This window comes from Ranitomeya imitator, chromosome 4 (assembly GCF_032444005.1).
Source record: "Ranitomeya imitator isolate aRanImi1 chromosome 4, aRanImi1.pri, whole genome shotgun sequence".
NCBI classification, from domain to species: domain Eukaryota; kingdom Metazoa; phylum Chordata; class Amphibia; order Anura; family Dendrobatidae; genus Ranitomeya; species Ranitomeya imitator.
The window spans coordinates 201,575,576-201,602,390 of NC_091285.1; the positions used below are offsets into that span (position 1 = coordinate 201,575,576).

Genomic DNA, 26,815 nt, shown 5'->3' on the forward strand with positions numbered 1-26,815 from the left:
ATTAATATTAATAAGAACAACCATCACCATAATAAAATAAGGACGTGAATGTAAAAATCCTAGTAAAATCCCAATTATAGGTTATCTATTAATTGTTAATATGTTGCACTGCAAGCAATGAAGCCATGATCGTTTTTCAGAGGTCAGTGGTCTCAAAGGATTTTTACACATGGGGCATTTTTTAGTTAAATTGATATATTTTGGGTTGAAAAGCATTTTTGCAGTAGAGTTTCATTAAAAATGTTGGACTAGTTGCTTCTATAGACTGTGTATCACAGGACATAGATTGCAGAATAAGTTAAAAGTTGAATTTATCAGTGAGCGGATCCTTACAGCTCGGGTCAGTAACCCATATTTCTCTTTCCCTGAGCAATCTTCTAAGATGAATTGTGACCACATCAAAGATGAACTTTCAACAGGTCACAAATCAGCTTAGAAGATGGTTCAAAAGAAAGATAAGAATTACCGACATAGCAATCAGAACAAGCTCACTGACTGATTCACTGTTAACTTGTTCTATTTTCTTTGATTATTGCAAAAAAAATCATTTTTCAGAAACGTGCATTAAATTAAAAAATGCTCAGCTTTCTTTATGCATTGTTATTTCTATTCACTAAAACATAAAAATAACTGAAATGCACAATTTTAAAGGACTTTAACAGTGAAAGTAAATAATCACTGTGACGATCCGGCATATCTGTGCTATAGATTGACATTCCATTAATTTGAATAGGTAATGTGTAATGATTCATTTATCCTGCCTCTTAATTCAACTTTCCTGACTGGGTCTACCAATCAGTGGGACTCTGTACTGCAAGCCAATAACTACGATAAGCTGTTCATGCAGAGTCAACATGTATCACAAATCATCAGCTTGAACATGTATATGTCACTCCAAGGTAAAAAAAAAAAAAAAAAAAAAGGGTATTCAGGAGTGGCGATCCAATCCAGCCAATGTGTTCTATTATTGCACCGATGGCTATTGTAACCATCAGCTGTGGAAAACTGCAAAATGGAAAAAATGTAGTCTTCTACTTGGGATTCTTAGCTTGAATTGAATGTACATTTTTATCACAACGCCTTCCTTATGTGTAAGGTGGTCCGGAATCAGCTTGTATATATCAGCTTGTATATATACAAGACGTGATATATCTTGATTTTTCCAAAGCGTTTGATACCGTGCCACACAAGAGGTTGGTACACAAAATGAGAATGCTTGGTCTGGGGGAAAATGTGTGTAAATGGGTTAGTAACTGGCTTAGTGATAGAAAGCAGAGGGTGGTTATAAATGGTATAGTCTCTAACTGGGTCGCTGTGACCAGTGGGGTACCGCAGAGGTCGGTGTTTGGACCTATTCTCTTCAACATATTTATTACCGATCTGGTAGAAGGTTTACACAGTAAAATATCAATATTTGCAGATGATACAAAACTATGTAAAGCAGTTAATACGAGAGAAGATAGTATTCTGCTACAGATGGATCTGGATAAGTTGGAAACTTGGGCCAAAAGGTGGCAGATGCAGTTTAACAACGATAAATGTAAGGTTATACACATGGGAAGAAGGAATCAAAATCACCATTACACACTGAACGGGAAACCACTGGGTAAATCTGACAGGGAGAAGGACTTGGGGATCCTAGTTAATGAAAACCTTACCTGAGCAGCCAGTGCCAGGTAGCGGCTGCCAAGGCACACAGGATCATGGGGTGCATTAAAAGAGGTCTGGATATACATGATGAGAGCATTATACTGTCTCTGTACAAATCTCTGGTTAGACCGCACATGGAGTACTGTGTACAGTTTTGGTCATCGGTGCTCAGGAAGGATATAATGGAACTAGAGCGAGTACAAAGGAGGGAAACAAAATTAATAAAGGGGATGGGAGAACTACAATACCCAGATAGATTAGCGAAATTAGGATTATTTAGTCTAAAAAAAAAAGAAGACTGAAGTGTGATCTAATAACCATGTATAAGTATATAAGGGGACAAAACAAATATCTCTCCGAGGATCTGTTTATACCAAGGAAGGTGACGGTCACAAGGGGGCATTCTCTGCGTCTGGAGGAGAGAAGGTTTTTCTACAAACATAGAAGAGGATTCTTTACTGTTGGGGCAGTGAAAATCTGGAATTCCTTGCCTGAGGAGGTGGTGATGGCGAACTCAGTCGAGGGGTTCAAGAGAGGCCTGGATGTCTTCCTGGAGTGTAGCAATATTGTATCTTACAGTTACTAGGTTCTTTAGAAGGACGTAGATCTGGGGATTTATTCTGACGGAATATAGGCTGAACTGGATGGACAAATGTCTTTTTTCCGCCTTGCTAACTATGCTACTATGTGATTATTGGTTTACTATTTATATTGAGTTCATGTATGCTTTCATGTTTGTGAATGTTATCAATTTTTTTTTTTATAGCCTCCGGTGACCAAACAGCTAGTGGTTAATTGTAAACCGGTTACTGATCTGATAAGAAAGGCATACAAAGATAAGAATAAATACAGGTAAGGGACATTTGTCAATTTTACATCTAGATTAGTGATGAGCGAGCGTGCTTGGATAAGGTTTTATCCGAGCATGCTCTTGTCTTAATTGAGTAATTTCAGCATGCTCGAAAAAATGCTTGTGTCGCCAAGGCTGCATGTCCCACGGTTGTTTGACAGCTGCCATACATGCAGGGATTGCCTAGCAAACTTATCTTACTTAACGACCTTGGATGTATGGGTACGTCATGGCGATCGCCAGCATACGGGCTGTGCGTTAGCAATCGCTGCCAGGTGTCAGCTGATTTTGCACCGCTTCCAGCACTTTACCTAAATGCTGCAAGCCCCCTCTGCCATTATATCAGCGCCCCCATAACGTCGCGGGGGGGAGGGGGCATAATTGCTATGGTGACCCGATGTCGTTGCCATAGCTAGCAAACTTGCTGGATCTCCCTCAATGCATGATGAAACAAGTTTGTCAGTGCAGTGCTGTAAAGCATAGGACTCCTGTAATGCTCTTGCATTCCTATGCCTTGCAAGCGATCAACCGGAAAAAGTGAAAGTCCCATCGTGGGATAAAATTAAAAAAATTGTAAAAATGTAAATATATACACTGCTCAAAAATATAAAGGGAACACTTAGACAACAGAATATAACTCCAAGAAAAGCTACTTTCACACTAGCGTGAACTGCAATCCGTCACAATGCGTCGTTTTACAGAAAAAAACGCATCCTGCAAAAGTGCTTGCAGGATGCGTTTTTTCCCCATAGACTTGTATTGACGACGCATTGCGACGGATTGCCACACGTCGCATCCGTCGTGCGACGGATGCGTCGTGCTTTGGCGGACCGTCGGGAGCATAAAACGCATGTAACGTTTTTTGCTCCTGACGGACCGCTTTTTCCGACCGCGCATGCGCGGCCGGAACTCCGCCCCCACCTCCCCGCACCTCACAATGGGGCAGCGGATGCGCCGGAGAAATGCATCCGCTGCCTCCGTTGTGCAGTGCGTTAAACGCTAGCGTCTGAATCTCTGCCTGACGCATTGCGATGGGGAGATTCCGACGCTATAGTGTGAAAGTAGCCTAAATCAAACTTCTGTGAAATCAAACTGTCCACTTAGGAAGCAACACTGTTTGACAATCAATTTCACATGCTGTTGTGCAAATTAAATAGACAACAGATGGAAATTATTGGCAATTATCAAGACACACTCAATAAAGGAGTGGTTCTGCAGGTGGGGACCACAGACCACATCTCAGTACCAATGCTTTCTGGCTGATGTTTTGGTCACTTTTGAATGTTGGTTGTGCTTTCACACTCGTAGTAGCATGAGACGGACTCTATAACCCACACAAGTGGCTCAGGTAGTGCAGCTCATCCAGGATGAGGATGGCACATCAATACGAGCCGTGGCAAGAAGGTTTGCTGTGTCTTGTCAGTGTATTGTCCAGAGGCTGGAGGCGCTACCAGGAGACAGGCCAGTACACCAGGAGACGTGGAAGGGGCTGTAGGAGGGCAACACTCCAGCAGCAGGACCGCTACCTCGGCCTTTGTGCAAGGAGGAGCACTGCCAGGGCCCTTCAAAATGACCTCCAGCAGGCCACAAATGCGCATGTGTCTGCACAAACGGTTAGAAACCGACTCCATGAGGATGGTCTGATTGCCTGATGTCCACAGATGGGGTTATTCTCACAGCCCAACACCGTGCAGGATGCTTGGCATTTGCCACAGGACATCAGGATTGGCAAATTCGCCACTGGCGCCCTGTGGTCTTCACAGATGAAAGCAGGTTCACACTGAGCATATGTGACAGAGTCTGGAAACGCCGTGGAGAGCGATCTGCCTGCAACATCCTTCAGCATTGACGGTTTGGCAGTGGGTCAGTAATGGTGTGGGGTGGCATTTCTTTGAAGGGCTGCACAGCCCTCCATGTGCTCGCCAAAGGTAGCCTGAGAGCCATTAGGTACCGAGATGAGATCCTCAGACCACTTGTGAGACCATATACTGGTGCGGTTGGCCCTGGGTTTATCCTAATGCAGGACAATGCCAGACCTCATGTGGCTGGAGTCTGTCAGCAGTTCCTGCAAGATGAAGGCGTTGAAGCAATGGACTGGCCCGCCCGTTCCCCAGACCTGAATCCAATTGAGCACATCTGGGACATCATGTCTCTCACCATCCACCAACGTCACGTTGCACCACAGACTGTCCAGGAGTTGGCGGATGCTTTAATCCAGGTCTGGGAGGTGATCCCTCAGGAGACCATCCGCCACCTCATCAGGAGCATGCAGGGAGATCATACAGGCACGTGGAGGCCACACACACTACTGAGTATCATTTCCTTGTCTTGAGGCATTTCCTCTGAAGTTGGATCAGCCTGTAACTTCATTTTCCACTTTGATTTTGAGCAGCATTCCAACTACAGACCTTCGTAGGATATTAGTTCTGAATTACATTGATCATTTTTAAGTTTTATTGTTTTCAACACATTCCACTATGTAATGAATAAAGATTTACAACTGGAATATTTCATTCAGTGATAGCTAGGATGTGGGATTTTAGTGCTCCGTTTATTTTTTTGAGCAGTGTATATATCTCCCATAAATATTTTTATGAGAAAATAAATAAACAAAAAAGTACGCATATTTGGTAGCTCCGCATCTGGAACGACCTGACTAATAAAACTGTCCCACTAGTTTAACCCCTTTAGTGAACACCGTAAAAAATAAACAATGCTTTGTCATACCACCAAACAAAAAGTTTATAAAACATGATAAAAAAGATGAATGTAAATAATTATTATGTAAATTATTATGGTCCGCTGAAAACGTCATTTTGTCTTGCAAAAAACCATACAGCTTCATCAGCAGAAAAATTAATAAGTTATAGCTCTAAGAATAAAGCAGTGCAAAAATAGTACCTTATTTTCCGATGCATAAGACGACTTTTTAACCCCTGAAAATCTTCTCAAAAGTAGGGGGTCGTCTTATACGCCGGGTACAGCATGTGCGGAGCTCTGAGGTCGCCGCATATGGTGCAGGGAGCGGTCCCAGATGGTTCCCAGGGTCTGAAGGAGAGGAGACTCTCCTTCAGGCCCTGGGTTACATATTCGTGTAAAAAAAAAATATATATATATATATATATATATATATATATATATATATATATATATATATATATATATATATATATATACTTACCTTCCGACGGCCCCCGGAGTTTTCCTGGTTCTCAGCGGTGCATCCGGGACCGCTCCCTGTACACGCCGTATAAGATGACCCCCGAAAAGTTGGGGGTCGTCTTATACTCTGAAAAATACGGTAATTGTTTCCGTAAAATAGTTTTATTGTAAAAGTGCCAAAACATAAAAACTGACCCGAAGAATAAAGCTGCCTCATCAATTTTACCACATGCAGAACGGCATAAAAAAAATTCCTGAATTTCTGATGTTTGTTCATTCGTTCTGCCAAAAATCGGAATAAAAAGCCATCAAAAATTGTCATGTGCCTGAACATGTCACAAATAAAAACGACGACTCATTCCGCAAAAAATAAGCCATCACATGACTGTTGGACAAAATATGGAAAAATCATAACTTTCAAAATATGGCGATACAAAAACAACGTCTTTTAATGTGTGTCAGCAACCAAACAAAGAAAACTATGTAAATCTGGTATTGCAGTACCACACCGACCCGAAGAATAATGTCAGTAATCACTTATACCGCACGAGGAATGGCGTGAAAAATAAATAATACGAATTCTTTACCTGCTGTTGATTTGGTCATTCTGCCTCCCAAAGATTGCAGTAGGGTTTGGCTCACATTTATCCTGTGCTGAGCACTTACACCAGGAGTTTCCATATAAATCTCTGAAAAACATAATTCAGACAGAACCACCAGCGGTAGATTCTTATAATGAGGCAGTCTGGATGCCATCTGACCTGTGATCCGGCTGTGTTCACCTTTATAGGGATGCATAAAAGTGCAGTCAGCCACAGTTTTGTACACTTTTGAAAAGAAGGACAACGGTGAACAGTGACCAGATGGAGTCCACAGTAACTCTACTGACTCATTATAGTAAATAGACCCTTCGGGTGTTTTATCTGAATCACGTCACTCAGAGTTATAGATGTAAACCCCGATTATAAGTGCTCAGCATAGAGCGCCGAATAAATGTGATCCCAAATGTTATGTAAAATGTTCCAAACCAAAGCTTCAACTCAAGCCACAAAAGAAGTAAGTCCCTATTCAGATCCAAAATCTGTCAATAGAAATATATCCAGTGAATTCTAAGCTCTCCTCCCTTCTGAGCATCACAGTGTGCCTAAACCTTAGCGTCCATATGTTTGCCATTTCTGTAGAGAGGAGAGCTCGCCTAATTTACGGGAGCATGTCTACAGAAGCACAAGCTGAGTACAATGTGCTGGTCACTACAATGTACTGGTCACTACAACAGCAGTTTGCAATTTTCCCTCATCAACATCCACTGCTGCTTGTTTCTGGAAAACACCCATGAAGTCAAAATCGTCACTACACCTGTAGATAAATTCCCAAAGAGGCATAATTTCCAAAATGAGGTCACTTGAAGGGGGATTCTGCTATTCTAGCACTTAGGGGCTGTGTATATGGAATTCACAAACTATTCTAGGATAATTTGCACTCCAGATGTTTTTTTTATTTATTTTTTATACTATACCTATCGCTCATCGGTCCTTACCCAGAAGCAAGACATTGACCCCCCTGATTACTTCAACTAAATACATTTGCTCCATGGAATGGTACCTTCCCCTGACACTCTGCACCATAGCACCTTTTTTTTTTCTTCCCTCTTTCCCTTTCTGGGTAGATTGCGGGGCATGTGCAAATTTGTAATAGACACTGGTTGCAGCACCTTCATGCCTCAGGTGGGATACAGCTTATCTGGTTTTGGCACGGTCTTATGAATTATGTTACATGTACATTTTGATACAAATACATATATAGATATGATTGCCTGACCTAGTGCCTTTTTGACCCGTATTGGTGCATTGAAATAATAATACCGAATCCATGTGATTGTTTGATATCATATGCGAGTGCATGGTCATACAACTATAGACAGTGACCTCAATATTTCTGTGTTTCCCTGAATGTGGTTTTTGTATTGTGATGGTTTTTATACATATATCTTTTGATAGACAAAATTACAAAAAATTTTTATATGCACTTATGTACTCCGTGTCCTCCTATTTTGTTAGGTACTAACCATGCAGGATGTCCAAACTTTTGCATCTGCCCATTTTCTTTTTTTGCAATATTTAAAATGTAAATGATGAAAGTTTTGGGTTTTTTTTTGCCTAAAATACAAAGGAAATGTAACTTTGTTAACTTTAACCCTTTTAGAGATCATTTCATCTTCAACTTGCTTAACTGTGCACAATAACAGTAATTTTGACTGGTGCCCAGCCTTTTAACTCCTTAACGACCTCTGATACGCCTTTTAACGGCGGCAGTTAAGGGTACTTATGCCACTGCGCCGCTTTTTAACGGCTTTGAAGAATAAGGGTATAGCACCCCCCAGAGTCGTAATTTCTCCGGGGATAGCTGAGACACCAGAGAACATGATTCGGGTCGGTTTTTACCGACCCCGGTGTTGCAATCGCCATTATTAACGGTATAACAGTGACCGCAAAAAAAGAAAGTCAGATTTTCCATTTAATTTCTCTCTTATGTGATTGCTCATCAGAGGAGAGAGAATTAGGGTCCCCCGATCACCCCCCAGTACCTCCATTGTCCCTGCAACCCCCCATGAAGTCCCGCCGGCATCTTCCAGGAGAAAATGGCAGGCACATGCACAGTGCGCACGCCGAGATGGCACCCGGCAACAATAGGAAATTTTTCCTATTGGTTCATTTTGATCACTGTGATATTTCCTATTACAGTGATCAAAATAAAAAATAGTAAATCAAACCCCCCTTTATCACCCAGCTAAAAATAATAAAATAAGTGTTTTTCACCTTCGCCTCATTGGGGGCCGCAGACCGTGGGTGTATGCTGCTGCCACTAGGAGGCTGACGCTAAGTGATACAAAGAAAGTTAGCTCCTCCCCTGCAGTATACACCCTCCTGCTGGCTCTCAGCTAACCAGTTCTTGCTTAGTGTCCGTAGGAGGCACATGGATGGGTCTGCTATTGAGACCCAAAACTCTTATTATTTTATTTTTACCTTTTTACATTTTTAATTTTACTTTTTACAATGAAGGGGCGACGGATCTTTTCAAGGCTCCGATCTTCCCGAACCATCAATAGGCGAGCACGGAGAGTGTCGCCTCTCCATACCCTCTCCTGCGACGTGCCACGCCTGAGCTGATTCTTAGGAGCGACAGGTCCCTTCAAGGGCACAGATCTCTCCACTCCCTGTACGGACGAGCACATGGAGTGTCGCCTCCACGTACCCTCTTCCCCAGCCAGGCCTTTTGCCGGACAACTGGCCCTGTCCACCCGGGGGCTGAACTCCGTGGATGTACAGAGGCACCCTCTCTTCGGCGTCCGAGCAGCCCCCACTGTCCCACCACTGTTAAAGCGGATGGCATAAGGAGGCGGACGGTTCCTCTCCACCTCCCTAACAAAGGGATGGTGGATTGAGGTTTATCCCTCTATCCCTGCACCGTCCACGCTGCAATACCTGACCTGCAGCAGAACAGTAGAGTGCGCGCACTTTTCTCGGTGCTGAAACCCAGTCTTCCGCGGCGGCTCCATGCCGGGACGCGCAACGATGGTGAGTGGATCCAGTCAGTGGTGGGCCTCTGCAGTGGGATATTCACATGCTGACAGGCAGTCTCAGCCATGGCTTCCCAGTGGCCCACATCCCTGAAGTAACGCTCCGGCCGGCCCCCGGCTTCGACCGATGTGTAAGCTGCATCCCAGAAGCCGCGCCCACACTATGGCATGCTAAAGCAGCTCCGCCCATCTTTCCTGGCGCTTCTCACCTAGCACGGGAACGCTCGCTTCTCTCGACCAACCAGCAACGTCCCTATATTCTACCCCTGGTATTGCTCCTGCCGGCTGCACAAATTTAGGCCCCGGCTTGGGCCTATTCTTGGAAGTCACGGGCGATGGTTTGCATTGAAGAGGCACATGCAACCGGGTAAGAAAGTACTGCTCTCCTCCCCTGCATCTTCGCTCTGTGCTTAAAGGCACATGACCAGTATTCCCTAGTCTTAAAGGAACATGACCAGTATTCCTGGTCTTAAAGGCTCATGACCAATATTTCCTGTCTTAAAGGCACATGACCAGTCACTGGTCACCCTAAATGAGCTCAGGAGCCCTCCGCCGCCGATCCCAGCTTATCCCAGAGTACCTAGTTCCCTGAGTGGGCTTTGTCACTGCTGTAGCCGAAATCCATGGCTTCTCTGACCAAGAGATTGAATCCCTCCGTGAACCGTCTGTGGCTTGGAGTGCTCGCAGGACCGATATAGATGATCCCTCTCCTTCATGCGAGCCATCGGCTAGCACGGGCCGCAAGTATTCTAGAAACGTACAGACGTCTAGAAAACGGAAGTTTCATTTCCTGATTCCACACCAATGATTTGCTGAGAACAAGACTCTGAATATGGATTGGATATTGCTTTGGTTCTGGACTCACCAGAACTTCGGAAAAGGATGGATTCGCCTATTGACATCATCAACCAATGTCTGTAGATTGACGAGGACTTCGGTTCTACTCTAGATCACGCAGTGTCCCTCATAAGGAGACTAAACTCACAGCAGAGCATTTGCCATTCACCCGGACAGGGAGCGTCCGGAAAAGCGATTCACTGGACAGAAGCCTCTGCAAGCTCGGTTTCCTTTTTCAGCTAATATGCGAACACGTGGGGTGTCCCCTCTATGTATACCCCCCTAGGACGTGGGAATGTCATGCCTGGTCTGATTCTTAGGGGCAATGGGTCCTTTTAAAGGGCACCAATCTCCCCACACCATCAATAGACGAGGAGTGTCACCTCCATGTATCCTCTTCTGCCTAACACCGGACAACCAGCCCTGTCCACCCAGTGACCTGAACTTTGTGGATGTACAGAGGCACCCTTTTTGGCGTCCGAACGTCCCCCTCTGCATCACCACTATTCAGCAGATGATGCAAGAAGGCGGACGATCCCTCTCCACTTCCCTGTTAAGAGGATGGTGGATTGAAGGTTCATCATTTTAACTCCGCACTGTCAAGAGAGTGGCGATTGCAAGAGACTGCTATCCTGACCTTCCTGATGCAGCCGTGCATTCTGCCACTTGGCATATTAACCGGGTAGAATCTCCTGTGGTATACCTTCCAGTATCCCTGCCCGATGGGTCATCAATTAAAAATACAGCGGACTGTCAGATAGCAAATCTGGTTAGTTCTGTCTTGCGGCCTCGGGTTCAGCTCTGTACTCTTCCTTAGCCGCCACAGGGGTTGCTACAGCAATGGTCTCCTGGTCGGAGACCTTTAACTTCCTTGATTCACAGCAGTAACCTTCTCCCGAAGACAGTACAGCTGGTCAATCAAATTTCTTGAGTGGGAGACTAGCTGCTTCACTCCTCTCGGATGCGGCTATTTGCGCGGCGCTGTCAGCAGCAAATGCCATTACACTCAGAAGGACTTTATAGCTCAGAGAATGGAAGTGTACTCTGCGTACAAAAAGCCTCTGACATCACTCCCTTACCAGGGTGATCGGTTATTCGGTGAGAAGTTGGGAGCGTTCCCCACACAGGAACAAAGGCTTGCATGTTTCCTATAGACCCAACCAGCAGTGGATGAGTTGACCAGGACGGTCTAGAGCTAAGGCTAGGGTCACATTGCGTTAGTGCAATCCGTTTAGCGCTAGCGGATTGCGTTAACGCAATGTTTTCTATGGGGCTGCGGTCGGGGTCGCGGTAACGTCCCCGCTCTCGCAGATCCCCGATCTGCGAGAGCGGGGAACGGACCGCGGGCGCGCCCCGGACGCTGCTTGCAGCGTCCGCGGCGCGCCAGGAAACACCGGCGCGTCGCTAGCGCGTGCCGAACATGGCACGCGCTAGTGAAGCACGTTCCCATTGCCTTCAATGGGCGCGTTAACGGACGCGTTGCACGGCGTTAATTTCGCCGTGCAACACTGTCCGTTAAACGCGGTCCCATAACGCAATGGGAACCCAGCCTAAGAGATCTTGGTTCCAAAAAGGGGACCGAAAAGTAAGACCGATCCTGGACCTCAAACTTCTACCAAGCTTGACAAGGTTCCCCTTCTTCGGATGGACTTCCTCCGCTCAGCCACTACTTCACCAGACAAAGTTGGACTTTTTGGCATCCACTGACATTCGGGATGCTTACCTTCACATTCCTATTTTTTCCCTCTTCAAAAATTCCTTCGCTTTTCCATTCGAGAACAGCATTTTCAAATCACGACCTTGTCCTTCGGCCTTGCTACCGCACCCATAGTGTTCGCAAGGGTTATGGCGGCTGTCATGTTCCTCTTGCACCCTAGAGGCATGGTCATCCTCCGTATCTGGTCGACTTTTTAGCCGCTCTTCCAGGACTGCGCTGAGTCGTCTAGATCTCTTGCGATACCCTTTCTCACATGGGCTGGCAGCTAATCTTAGACAAGTTTTTTCTCATTTCGAGCCCAGCAGATATCTATCTATATTTTTCAAGATGATCCTGGACACTTCCAGAAGATTGGTAATTCTCCCTTGATACAAGGTCATGGCCCTTCAACAGGGAGCTCGCACACTTGTTCACACATCCCTTCATTCCATTCGATTTGCTAGGAGGGTTCCGAGGGAAAATGGTGACGACAATGGAAGCTGGTTCCTTTACTCCTCTCATTTTCTGCAGGTCAAACAGGATTTCAGAGGGTAGTCTCTGAGCTCCTTCCTCATCCAGGGGAGATCCTTTCTCCCGGTTCAATGGTTATTAGTGACTACTGATGCCAGTCCTCTTCTGATCATTGTTCTGGGGATCTGAACGGTATGGCTAATTCTAAAGCAAGTCCACTGCCTTCTGGCAGGTCACCCCATCCGAATTCAATAGGACAATGCCACGGCTGTGCCATACGTCAATCATCTAGCAGGTACCCACAGTCAGGCGTCATGGTCGAGGTACCTCACATTCTCTGATGGGTCGAGATCTATCATTCAGGTGATCTCGGCGCTGCACATCCCAGAAGTAGAGCTCTAGACGGCAGACGCCGTTAGAGTCCCGCCTCAAGTGAGTTGGAACTTCACCCGGAAGTCTTCCATCAGATCTGCGTTCTCTGGAACACTCCAGATGTAGTCGGATGGCGTCCAGACTGAACGCCAATGTACTCTAGTTCATGGTTTGGCCTTGAGATCCAAAAGCCATCGCAGTGCATGCTCTGGTTCTTCCATGGTACCAGTTTCCTTAACCCCTCTTCCACTACTTCCGAGAGCCTTTCGGAAGCAGGAAGGGCCCCAGTGATCCTGGGAGATCCGCACTGACCACGTCCGTTTTTTTTGTTTTTGTTTGCGTAATTAGTATTTTTCCATCTTATTGCAACAAAACTGTAAGTAGGGACTTCCTCGCAGGGAGTTTTCACATGTGGTTCATCCCTACCGCATACCGTTAGATCTTTGGGACCTTAATGGTCCTGGGAATCTTACAGTAGACTCCTTTTGATCCGGACAGACTTTACGATCAGGGAAGGTCACCCTTTTTTCTCTGCGATCTCGTCATCCGGGCGACTCTTTGCAGCTAGCTGCTCTGTTCTTTCGGACTTTTTTTCCCTTATTACCTTCAAGGCAAGGTTGTCCTCAGGCCATCCCTGTCCCTTGTTACCAAGGTGGTATTGTATTCCCACTGTTATGAGGGCATCGTTCTTCCCTCATCTCTTTTGGCACCAGTCGACAAAGCAAAATGGATTCCCCATATTCTGGACGAAGTGAGTTCTCTGAGTAGGTACGTCTCGAGGACGGCATCCTTCCGAAGGTTGGACGCTTTTATTTGGGCTTCCTGACGATAAGAAGAAGGCTTCCTGACGGTCACAGGAAGGATTTAGCCATTTCATCGGCCTTGTTGGCCTGCTGGATTCGTTACACCATCCAGGAGTCCTTCCGTGTTAGGCCGGCGTCACACTAGCGAGTTTTACGGACGTATGAGCGCATAAAATACGTCCGTAAAACTCACCTAACAAACGTCCCAATTATTCTCTATGCCCCTGCTCCTATCTGCCGTATTTTACTGATCAGTATTATACGGCTTTCTACGGCCGTAGAAAATCGCAGAATGCTGCGTTTGGCACCGTATTGCGCAAAAAAAAACACCAATGAAAGTCTATGGAAGCCCCAAAAATACGGATTACACACGGACCAGCAGTGTGACTTGCGAGAAATACGCAGCGGTGTTAAAGAGAAAAGCCGGCAATTCAGTGCGGTGTACAGTAAAATCACACTGACAGCTTACAATAGAATCGGTAGAATAAATGTGTACACATAGAATAGGTATATATATATATATATATATATATATATATATATATATATATATATATATATATATATATATATATATATATATATATATATATATATATATAATTAGTCAGTAGACACATATATGTATATATATTATTTATTTCATACAGCGCTAGATAGCTTTAAGGCCGGTAATTCAATTGCCGGCTTTTGCTATCTCCTTCCTAAACCCGACATGATATGAGACATGGTTTACATACAGTAAACCATTTCATATCCCCATTTTTTTTGCATATTCCACACTACTAATGTTAGTAGTGTGTATGTGCAAAATTTGGCCGTTCTAGCTATTAAATTAAAGGGTTAAATGGCGGAAAAAATTGGCGTGGGCTCCCGCGCAATTTTCTCCGAACACGGAAAAACGAAAAATCCCCCGGTCGTGAAGGGGTTAACCCTTCATTACCCCATATCCCACCGCTACACGGGAATGGGAAGAGAGTGGCCAAGTGCCAGAATAGGCGCATCTTCCAGATGTGCCTTTTCTGGGGTGGCTGGGGGCAGATGTTTTTAGCCAGGGGGGGAGCGGGGCAATAACCATGGACCCTCTCCAGGCTATTAATATCTGCCCTCAGTCACTGGCTTTACTACTCTGGCGGAGAAAATTGCGCGGGAGCCCACGCCAATTTTTTCCGCCATTTAACCCTTTAATTTAATAGCTAGAACGGCCAAATTTTGCACATACACACTACTAACATTAGTAGTGTGGAATATGCAAAAAAAAATGGTGATATGAGATGGTTTACTGTATGTAAACCATGTGTCATATCATGTCGGGTTTAGGAAGGAGATAGCAAAAGCCGGTAATTGAATTACTGGCATTAAAGCTATCTAGCGCTGTATGAAGTAATAATATATATATGTGTCCACTGACATACACACACACACACACACACACACACACACACACATATATGTTTTTTTTTTTTTTTTTTACACATGGATCCCTTGTATAGCCGTATGTCGGTTTTGCAAGCCTGCGAGAAAAACACGCAGTACAGATGCCATACGGATTACATACGGAGGATGCCATGCACAAAATACGCTGACACACCCTGCCTACAGAGGAGCTACGGAGCACTATTTTGGGGACTTTTCAGCGTATTACGGCCGTAATATACGGACCGTATTGTCTTACGCCGAGTGTGACTCCAGCCTTAGATGTCGGCCTATCTCCCTATCGAGGTTTCTTGAGTTCTAGGCACCAGGCGTACACGCGTGCGCAGTGCAATCTCGCCTTGCGCACGTGCAGTATGCTTTGCCCAACTGCGGGCAAAGCCAAAAAACATTAGTGCACATGTGCCGGCGCACTATGTCCCGGAAGTATTTTGCTGTGTTCCGGGACATAGTGCGCCGGCACATGCGCATTAATGCTTTTCGGCTTTGCCCGCAGTTGGGCAAAGCATACTGCGCGTGCGCAAGGCGAGATTGCACTGCGCACACGTGTACTACGGAGGAAACCTAATCAAATTCAAGACAATATTGCGGCCAGCGGGAAAGGAAGGGGTGCATGAAAGAACAGAAAACACCGCCCATCTGACCATTAACAGAGCCCGCCAAATTCAGGTGACAGAGTCTCTTTAAGTACCAAATTGGCTCTGTCACTAAGGGGTTAAGTGCCATTGTAACGATTACAATCATTTATCTTACCCACTGAGAGTGTACTGATGTTTGCAAAATTTTTGCTAAATAATAACTTTTACATGCAAATGCCGATTTGAAAATAGTAATGTGAATCATGGCTTATATAATGTGGTAATTAATACACTCTTTATTTAATCTTTATTTAAGGTTTGAAATTATGGGGGAAGAAGACATTGCATTCAAAATGATTCGTACTAATGTATCCCATGTGGTCGGCCAGTTAGATGATATAAGGAAAAACCCCAGGTAAGAATTTTTAAGGAGCTCTAAGAAAAGTATAAAAGGAGTTGTTCAGGAATCTATATACATAATTGTCTAAGGGGTACTTCCGTCTGTCTGTCCTTCTGTCACGGATATTCATTGGTCCTGGCCTCTGTCTATCTTGGAAATCCAAGTCGCTGATTGGTCGCCGCAAAACAGCCACGACCAATCAGCGATGGGCACAGTCTGGAAGAAAATGGCCGCTCCATACTCCCCGCAGTCACTGTCCCCGGCGCTCCGCTCCCTGCAGTCGGTGTCCCCGGTGCTCCGCTCCCCGCAGTCAGTGCCCGACGCCCGCTCCCCGCAGTCACTGTCCCCGGCGCTCCGCTCCCCGCACTGTGTCCCCGGCGCTCCGCTCCCCGCACGCTCCATACTCCCCTCCGGTCACCGCTAACACAGGGTTAATGCCGGCGGTAACGCATTCCGTTACCGCCGCTATTAACCCTGTGTCCCCAACCTTTTACTATTGATGCTGCCTATGCGGCATCAATAGTAACAGAAAGTAATGTTAAAAATAGTACAAAAACAAAAAAACCTGCTATACTCACCCTCCGTTGTCCGCTCAACCGCTCGCGCCTGCCGACATCTTCCTTTCCCGGCGAAGCTTTGCGAAATTACCCATAAGACCTAGCGGTCTCGCGAGACCGCTAAGTCATATGGGTAATTTTGCAAAGCATCGTGGGAACGCAAGATGGCAGCAGCCGCGCGCCCATCTGCACAGGATCCCAGGAGGCGGAGAGATGGGATGCTGAGGAGCAGCGACAAGAATGGTGAGTAGGGTTGAGCGAAACGGATCGTTCATTTTCAAAAGTCGCCGACTTTTGGCAAAGTTGGGTTTCATGAAACCCGACCCGATTCCTGTGTGGGGTCGGCCATGCGGTACGCGACTTTCGTGCCAAAGTCGCGTTTCGTATGACGCGCTTGGCGCCATTTTTTTCAGCCAATGAAGGGAGAGAGAGAGAGAGAGAGAGAGAGAGGAAAAAAAAAAAAAAAAAATATTCCCATTGGTTTTGCATTGGTTGGGTTTCGTGTTTCGGTCGATCCTCGACTTTTCGCCATAATCGGCCGATTTCACTCGACTCGACTTTTGAGATAGTCGAAACCCAGCTCGACCCTAAAAAAGTCAAGGTCGCTTAACCCTAATGGTGAGTATGTTCAACTACAAGGGGCCCTCGGATCGTTAGGTGAGTATGTTTATTTTTTTATTTTTTTAACCTGTGACATACGTGGCTCGGTAATATAGTACGTCACTGGGCAATATCCTACGTGCCACTGTGCTGTATACTACAAGGCTGGGCAATATACTACGGGGCTGGACAATATACTACGTCGCTGGGCAATATACTACGTCGCTGGGCAATATACTACGTGACTGGGCAATATACTACGTCGCTGGGCAATATACTACGTGACTGGGCAATATACTACGTCGCTGGGCAATATACTACGTCGCTGGGCAATATACTACGTCGCTGGGCAATATACTACGTGGACATGCATATTCTAGAATACCCGATGCTTTAGAATCGGGCCACCATCTAGTGTGTGTATATGTGTGTGTGTGTGTTAAATATATATATTTATATATATACACATATGCACACTAGATTGTGGCCCGATTCATAGTTCTGATGCCTTCAGTGTGAATGTACAATTTTCATAGAAGGTGTGTCCTAACACTTGGTCTGTACTGTGTGTGTGTGTTATATTATATATATAATATATTATATATAATATAACAGACACACACACAGTAGAGACCAAGTGTTTGGACACACCTTCTATGAAAATTGTACATTCACACTGAAGGCATCAGAACTATGAATTAACACATGTGGAATTATATACTTAACCAAAAAGTGTGAAACTACTGAAATTATGTCTTATATTCTAGGTTCTTCAAAGCAGTCACCTTTTGCTTTGATGACTGCTTTGCACACTCTTGGCATTCTCTTGATGAGCTTCAAGAGGCAGTCACCGGGAATGGTTTTCACTTCCCAGGTCTGCCCTGTCAGGTTAAATAAGTTGTGTTGTGCAGAAGTCTGGTGGATACACAGCTGATAGTCCTACTGAATAGACTGTTAGCTGCTTTTTTCTTGCCATAATACAAATTCTAAGTAAAGAAAAACGAGTGGCCATCATTAGTTTAAGAAATGAAGGTCAGTCAGTCTGAAAAATTGGGAAAACTTTGAAAGTGCCCCCAAAGTGCAGTGGCAAAAACCATCAAACACTACAAACAAACTGGCTCACATGAGGACCGCCCCAGGAAAGGAAGACCAAGAGTCACCTCTGCTTCGGAGGATAAGTTTATCAGAGTCACTAGCCTCTGAAATCGCAGGTTAACAGCAGCTCAGATTAGAGACCAGGTCAGTGCCACACAGAGTTCTAGCAGCAGACACATCTCTACAACAACTGTTAAGAGGAGACTTTGTGCAGCAGGCCTTCATGGTAAAATAGCTGCTAGGAAACCACTGCTAAGGACAGGCAACAAGCAGAAGAGACTTGTTTGGGCTAAAGAACACATGGAATAGACATTAGACCAGTGGAAATCTGTGCTTTGGTCTGATGAGTCCAAATTTGAGATCTTTGGTTCCAACCACCGTGTCTTTGTGCGATGCAGAAAAGGTGAACAGATGGACTTTACATGCGTGGTTCCCATTGTGAAGCATGGAGGAGGAGGTGTGATGGTGCTTTGCTGATGACACTGTTGGGGATTTATTCAAAATTGAAGGCATACTGAACCAGTATGGCTACCACAGCATCTTGCAGCGGCATGCTATTCCATCCTGTTTGTGTTTAGTTGGACCATCATTTATTTTTCAACAGGACAGTGACCCCAAACACACCTCCAGGCAGTGTAAGGGCTATTTGACCAAGAAGGAGAGTGATGTGGTGCTACGCCAGATGACCTGGCCTCCACAGTCACCAGACCTGAACCCAATCGAGATAGATGGTTTGGGGTGAGCTGGACTGCAGAGTGAAGGCAAAAGGGCCAACAAGTGCTAAGCATCTCTGGGAACTCCTTCAAGATTGTTGGAAGACCATTCCTGGTGACTACCTCTTGAAGCTCATCAAGAGATTGGCAAGAGTGTGCAAAGCAGTCATCAAAGCAAAAGGTGGCTACTTTGAAGAACCTAGAATAGAAGACATAATTTCAGTTGTTTCTCACTTTTTTGTTAAGTATATAATTCCACATGTGTTAATTCATAGTTTTGATGCCTTCAGTGTGAATGTACAATTTACATAGTCATGAAAATACAGAAAAATCTTTAAATGAGGTGTGTCCAAAGTTTTGGTCTGTACTATATATATGTATATATATATATTTTTTTTATATTATGGGCCTGAAAATTAACAAGCCCTTGAACTACCCTCTGGCTCAGAGCGGTCACTGACCCTCCTGCTTGCAATTTAGCTGCTCTATGTTAATGGCGCATGACTTTCAGCATCATGCTGATTTACAGCTGGCTGTCAATCATAATAACCTCGGCATTCAAGCCCCGTCAACATAGCAGAAGAGAAGCCACTATTTTGTCAATGTTACGTCAGTGGAAGCCACAGAACCGTCTGCATGAGCGTTCTGTAACAACATGCAGGTGACCCCAAATTAAATAGTCTCGGATAACCCCTTTTAACTGTTCTTTTTGTTCCATATAAAAATTTTAAATTGTGTTTTGTTTTTTTTTTTATTTACATTTTAGAATGATTATTGCCAAGACATGAAAATCTCTCAGTAGCGCAGTCTTGTACATTGAGAATTACCCAATTAGATGCATATATGTTCTAACAAACATTTGGACTCTTACAGAAAATTCATCTGTTTGAATGATAACATTAATCACAATCATAAGGATGCCCAAACAGTGAAGGCTGTCCTCCGAGACTTCTACGAATCAATGTTTCCAATCCCATCTCAGTTTGAATTGCCAAGAGAATATCGCAACCGCTTTTTACACATGCACGAGTTACAGGAATGGTAAACTGCTTTTATTTATTTTAACATTAAAGGGAACCTGGTGTCATATTCATGCTGCCCAAACCATAGGAAGCATGAACCTGATGTAGACTGTGCGATTATGGTCAGGTATGCTGCAGTCTACGGTCTAAAATGCTGCAGTGTTTCAGAGAAAACGTAGTTTGATCAACATTCTTGAGGCTCTTTGCTTCAGGTGACTAGTCTTGGGCAGATACCTGGTAGCTTCTCCCAGACTGACAGGAGTCTTCTTATGTGAGTGTATAGGGAAATACCTGTGAATCAAAGGTATTGGGGCAGGGAGAAGCTGGCTACGGACTTGTTTAAGAGTAGTCGACCAAGTCACAGTTGCTGTCCGGCTTTCCAAAGAATATTTACACTGAAACACTGTAGCGTTGCAGAGAAAAGCATACCTGACTAATTGCACAGGTTCCCTTTAACTGTGAACAAAGAAATGCACAGATAATGACCATTTGTTGCTATATTTTTAAGGAGGAGTTATAGAGACAAGTTGAAGTTTTGGACTCATTGTGTCCTGGGAACATTGATTGTATTTACAGTCATCTCTTTCTTTGCTGAACAGGTAACTACTGCAGGTACACTTCATTTTTGTTTTGTTTTTTTTCTAGGCATTTTCTCTATTTTCTTCAAATGGGTAAACTGCAATTAAACAACACAAGTGTGAGCAGCTTTTACGTGTTTCTTTACTGCCATTTTGCACTTGCAGATTTTCTAAGCCAAACAAGCATTTATTGCTGCCTGTTAGGCAAACTGCGGGGACTTGAACATATTACTCGAACACGCCGGAGATACTCAGATAACACTCGAGCACGGTTGAGTAATAGGATATCCGAGCACGCTCACTCATCACTAATGAAGAGGCATCAGCCTCTTCATGAATCAGGAGCGCCGGACAAGTGGCATACGCCTCTACCCCTACTCCAATCCCTGCTGGAGTGACATTTGAGCTTTAGGAAACGCTGCCACTTGTCATGAGTTTTACAAGTGGCAGATGCCACTCCTGTCCCACCCAGCCCACTTTGTTGGATCTCAGTAAAAAATTACGTGAGAACACTGAAAGTCACATAGTTTTAATGCAGCCACAAGTTGCGCCAACATTATGCAACTCTTCAAAGCTTTTTATGCCAGAATACCTAAAACTTTTGCACAGTACTGTATAGTGAAACCTCTCAATCAATATTATAGCAATGTAACTTATTTCATCCAATTTGCTTTAGTTGCATCCATACAGTCCCGGTGGGCTCCAGTCTGCCACCTAGTTTAGTATATGATCATACGTAGAAACAGGTCACTCTTTCTGCCACTCTGTATGTCCTTCCACACAACTAAAGATATCACTTCTTTGTTTTATTAGCAGATTATCACTCCTGGACTAGATAACACATGCCAGGCAGTCCAGCTAATATGTGTAATCCCGCCTCTACCACGGATTGGCAGCTTGCTGGTGTGGGTGGGGTTAGACACAGCTTAGTGTTTTGACCACTGCTACATCGACAGGAGAGAAAACAAGGATTCTATCAAGCGGTCCAGTGAAACATCCCTGGGAATCAGGCCCACGGCCTTGCCCCTACGCTATGCTGCTCTCAGATTTCATAACACAAACCTGTTGACAGATTCACTTCAGTGTATTTCTATGAGATGAAGCTAAAATTTGACAGGGAAAGAGAGTATGATCACACATGATACAGAGACGGGGCAGTATGAAGATATATCACAAAGTATATACTGAGACTCTGCTGCATGCAGCTATATCACAGATTCACTAAAAGGCTGTGTGCACACGTTGCGGATTTGATTGCAGATCCGCAGCGTTTTTTGCCGCACGGAATTGCATCAAATTCGCAATGTAGTGCACAACCAATGTAAGTCTGTGGGAGCCGCAGACTTGTTGTGCACATGCTGCGGAAAAAGCTGCACCGAAAAGCAGCTTTTTTTCCCCCGCAGCATGTCACACTCTTGGGTGCGAAACTGCAGCATTTCTGCACCCATAGACTTGCATTGAGTCGGGCACATCCGCAGCAAGACCACAGATGTAAAAAAAAGATCTGTGGTTTAGCTGCAATATATCTATAGGGTATGTGTCCACGGGCCGGATTGCCGGCGCTTTGGACGGAGCCCTTCTGTACGCGCGGAGATTCCGGATGTGTTCATAGCACACATCCGTAATCTCCGCACCCCATACATAGGACCCTGTGATTTACCTTGTGGCGACGGAGCATCGCCGCAAGGTAAACAGACATGCTGCGTTCTAAAAAGATGCGCAGCATGTCCGTAAACGCAGGGCCGCCGGATGCGTGTTCGCACGCATAGTCGAGACGGGATTTCATAAAATCCCCTCCACTATGTGGTAACATCTGGACACTGCGGGTTGAACGCTGTGGCTGTACGCAGGGTTAAATCGACAGTTAATCCGGATGTAATCCTGAACGTGGACACATACCCTACACTATCCCTACATCTATCCATAGATATATCTATCCAGATATATCTATAGATAGATCTATAAATGCATACATCTATAAATTAATATATCTATCCATCTCATTCCTTCTATCCATCCATCTATCTATTTATCTGTGTGTGTAATGGAGTGTTGGGTTGGACAAATGTAAAAGAGGAGGTTGGACAATAATGACATCACAAATCTTTTTTTTTTTTTTGTTCAATAATGCATCTTTATTTAGCTTTCAAAAATGCATACAAAAACGCATTAAAAACCACATAAAAATGCACCAAAAACTGCATCAGAACTGCACAGGAGATGCAGATTTTGTGCAGAAACTTCTGCACCCAAATAAGCAACGTGTGCACACAGCCAAACTGTGTTCTGAAGCTGCTCACAAAGAATATACTGAGACTCGTATAAACCCAGAACCAATCAAGGAACAAGGAGTGTATATATAAAATCGATAAAGTTTATTTGCAAAAAGTACATAAAATTATACAAGTATATATTGGATGCCTCAAGCCAAACTAGAAGACCAGTGAATGATGACACACCAAACTTCTATAGCATTCAATTAAGAAAAATCAGTATTATTGGTCTTCTAGTTTGGCTTGAGGCATCCAATATATACTTGTATAATTTTATGTACTTTTTGCAAATAAACTTTATTGATTTTATATATACACTCCTTGTTCCTTGATTGGTTTTGGGTTTATGTGATATATACGGAGTGTGACCTATGGATGATTAGGTTGTTTTTGAGGACTAAGGGCTCATACTCGAGAGAAACGCAGATGAATTTCGCATGTCAATACCCCGCGCTGCTGCCGGCACTAAGGCTAGGGTCACATTGCGTTAGTGCAACCCGTTTAGCGCTAGCGGGTTGCGCTAACGCAATGTTTTTAATGTGGCCGCGTCCCGGGGTCGCGGTAACGTCCCCGCTCTCGCAGATCCCTGATCTGCGAGAGCGGGGAACGGACCGCGGGCGCGCCTCGGACGCTGCGAGCAGCGTCCGCGGCGCGCCAGGAAACACCGGCGCGTCACTAGCGCGTGCCGAACATGGCACGCGCTAGTGCTGCGCGTTCCCATTGCCGTGAATGGGCGCGCTAACGGACGCGTTGCACGGCGTTAATTTCGCCGTGCAACGCTGTCCGTTAGCGCTTTCCCATTAACGCAATGGGAACCAAGCGTAAGATTGGAGCGTGCAGCCGCATAGCAATACATCCAGCCGCATGCTCCGCTCCGGAGTGCAGGGTGCAGTGCCGGGTATTAACATGCGAGACTCATCCGAGTTTCTCACAAGTGAGTATGAGCCCTAATATGTATATACTGAGACTCTGTAGTATGCAACAGGGGATCGCAGTTCTAAATCACTGATTTATCTCGCTGCCATTAGATAGGAGCAACAGCAATGTGATAAGACTTTGCTCTATCTGCAAAGCCAGAGGTGGGAAAAGTACTTTGCATTAGGGCAGCCATATTAGAGGGAGGAGGGAATCAAGATTGAAAACAAATGCAATCAGACACAAAACCTCTACACTTTTTTTCAAATAGCCCAAGCTGCACTATAGAAAATGCTTTTTTAAGACCTACTATTTCTGCATATAAAGTAAAAATCCACTTTTCAATAACATTTCACATCTGAATTAGAAGTAACCATTTGAGTAACTCTTGAAAACACATCTCTTTACTATGAGGTTTGTTTTTTTTTTTACTTGCCCAACATGTCTTCACCCCTTTCAACCATGTGCATCTCTCGCCAGATGTGAGGTACGAGTGGTCTGAGGAGCTGAGCCTGCACCAAACTTGGCAGATGCTGGGTGTTTTACAGCCAGCATCTACCTGTAACGACCGAGAATGGACCTAAGCCAAGCTGCATTTCCTTCCGTTACTTCATTAAATACCGCTGTCAATTAAGGTGTACAGTCACAGAGACTCATCATTCCATGTGCCCATCACCTCACTCAGCAATGCGATCTCGGTACCAGAGGATTGCAATGGCAACCAGGGTCTTGTTGAAGGCCCACATGGATGCCATATTGCCAGTACTGTGAAGCTCAGCCATGGCCTGGACTTCTTTGAAGACAATACTTTTAGCTATATACTGCCGCATACCAAACAAAAGATCAGAGGAAGATCACAGGCTCAAAAGTTTTATACAGCATTAAAAAATGCATACAAATTCAAAACACCCTCCTCTTTTTTTTTACCATTAAAAATAAAGACTTTTTTTTTTAATGACAGCATTCTGTATCTCTGTGGTCCCAAGTCTGTGCTATCAAAATTATTTAAACTGTACAATAGATGTTGCGAAGCATTTAGAAATTCCAGAATTGCCATTCTTTTGTCATCGTACCTCCCCTAAAAATGCAATATATAGCCAATCAAAGCTCCCCAAAATTGTTTAAAAAAATGTCAGCTTGCTAAAGAGAGAACTCCATTGACTGAAAAGTAAAAAATTTTTTTTCACTGCTAAAATAAAGTTTAGTATCACAATAATCTTGCTGACCTACACAATCATGTTGTCAGATCATATCTACCGCACAGTGAATTCAGTAACAATGGCAGTAATGCATTATTTGCCCCTACACTGAACTTGGGAGTATGTTCCTGTTTTACAGGGTATACTATAATAAAACTATAAAGTCAATGAAAAATGAAAGGTAAAAAAAAAATCAACATTGGCCATGGCAGAGAGAGGTTGAAGGTCACCTTTCAGCTGCCATGGCGCCCCATAACCTGCCACCTTGTATTTAGTGCATCCTATTTCTACATTTTAAACAGACCCTTTTTGTGACTTACTAATAGGATTGATCAACTTAAAAACAGCAGTCACGCTATACAATTATGGGGTATCTAGTTGGAGGGAGGGGAGAGTGGATGACATTGATTTCTCACTGCACATGCCCAATGAGGCAGAACGTCATGATTATTGCAAAGAGGCGGCGTTGACCTAGCTCTTGCAAATCTTGACAGTCATGCACATGAGGGTGTGCTTACAGGATACGAGGGAGGTTTAGCCCAAGAAAATCGACACCCCTCACCCCTGACTAGTCATTTTATAAATTGCATAGTGCAACCATGGTTTTAAATAGAAAATCTGGTGCAATGAAGACAGGTGGCAGTTTAGCGGGGCTAGGCCACCTGACAGGTTCCCTCTAAACAGCTTTATTGTAACTGAATATTTTTCTGCTCCACAGTTAATTGCACTTAAAAGAAAGATTTTTCCCAGAAGAAGAATGCAGATTGAAATCAGCCCAGGAAGAAGTAAAGTGTAAGACAGGAATTGCTGCTTCTACGACTACCTCATTACAAAGTATGTGACTGTCAGAATCTCAGCAAGACAGAAGATGAAACAAATGTTCTATGGCACAAAATGAGAGGGGCTGAGAGTTCTGGCTGCGATTAGGTGGTTTGACTTAATGGGTATTATCTCATGAAGGGAACATCCTGCACAGGCATTCTGCAAGGGGCACGGATGATGGGAATGTAGCATGTCCTAGCCACTGGAATATAATATGTGTGAATCTGCTAGCAGTCACGGCTATGCTTTGAACTTCTCAGTTTTAAAACCAAAGGATTATGAAACGACAACAACACTTTTATGGTTGGTGCTGTAAAAGTGGCAGTCCAGTCATGGCATTTTGACAGACATTTTGATAACTTAAAAGAAAATGAACTACTTACACTCCAGTTTGTACTGCTCTGCTTCTCTTCCACAAAAACGGCATCTGTATTAAAGTTGTGACCAATGTCCAATTGTGTGACATAGGAATGTATTTGTTTTGCCTATGTAAATACAAGTCAAGTGCCTGTGTACAGATAATAATCTTTTGTCATCTTCGTGACTTAACTGTAATGTATTATAATGAAGAATTCGAGACCTTGATTTGCACTCCAATGTAATGGTTTTGCTCACACAAACTGAGCTTTTATTGTACAGAAGGCACGCTGCAGTTTTGTGCATGTATGGATGTTAAAACCATTCTTTCGCCACATCTCTATTTGTGACTCTTTGCAATATGATAGTGGGAGACATTTAGGCTATGTGCACACGTTCAGGTTTTTTCGCGTTTTTTTCGCGATAAAAATGCTATAAAAGCTCAATAAAAACGCATACATTATGCATCCTATCATTTTGAATGCATTCTGCATGTTTTGTGCACATGATGCGTTTTTTTCCGCGAAAAAAAACGCATCGCGGTAAAAAGAAAAAAGCAGCATGTTCATTAATTTTGCAGATTTTTTGTGTTTTTCCCGCTATTCTATGCATTTGGGGAAAAAACGCACCAAAAACGTGTCAAAAACGCATGCGGATTTCTGGCAGAAATGTCCGGTTTTTGTCAAAATTTCTGCAAGAAATCCTGACGTGTGCACATACCCTTACTTTAATTAAAATAGCCTTTCTGTAAGGGGATAATAAAGTTATACTGTTAGCATATACATTTAATTGGCTGTCTACATGTAAATAATTTTGGAAATCAGTGTTTTTAATTATTGTGAAATAAAATGTCA

At 44.1% G+C, this 26,815-nt stretch overlaps 1 protein-coding gene across 2 annotated transcripts in view; it reads left to right on the plus strand.

The window, feature by feature from the left end:
• The window catches only part of GNPTAB (N-acetylglucosamine-1-phosphate transferase subunits alpha and beta), a 106,851-nt gene extending 80,238 nt beyond the window's left edge, over positions 1-26,613 (plus strand). The window contains exons 17-21 of one of the 2 annotated variants that reach the window (XM_069764278.1): positions 2,417-2,502; positions 15,747-15,845; positions 19,669-19,836; positions 20,326-20,429; positions 25,501-26,613. In XM_069764278.1, the coding sequence (XP_069620379.1) occupies positions 2,417-2,502; positions 15,747-15,845; positions 19,669-19,836; positions 20,326-20,429; positions 25,501-25,514 (471 nt within the window). In that variant the 3' untranslated portion in view covers positions 25,515-26,613. The remainder of the gene's footprint in view (positions 1-2,416; positions 2,503-15,746; positions 15,846-19,668; positions 19,837-20,325; positions 20,430-25,500) is intronic. The other variant, XM_069764277.1, reaches the window with a different exon arrangement.
• Positions 26,614-26,815: the final 202 nt, after the last annotated feature.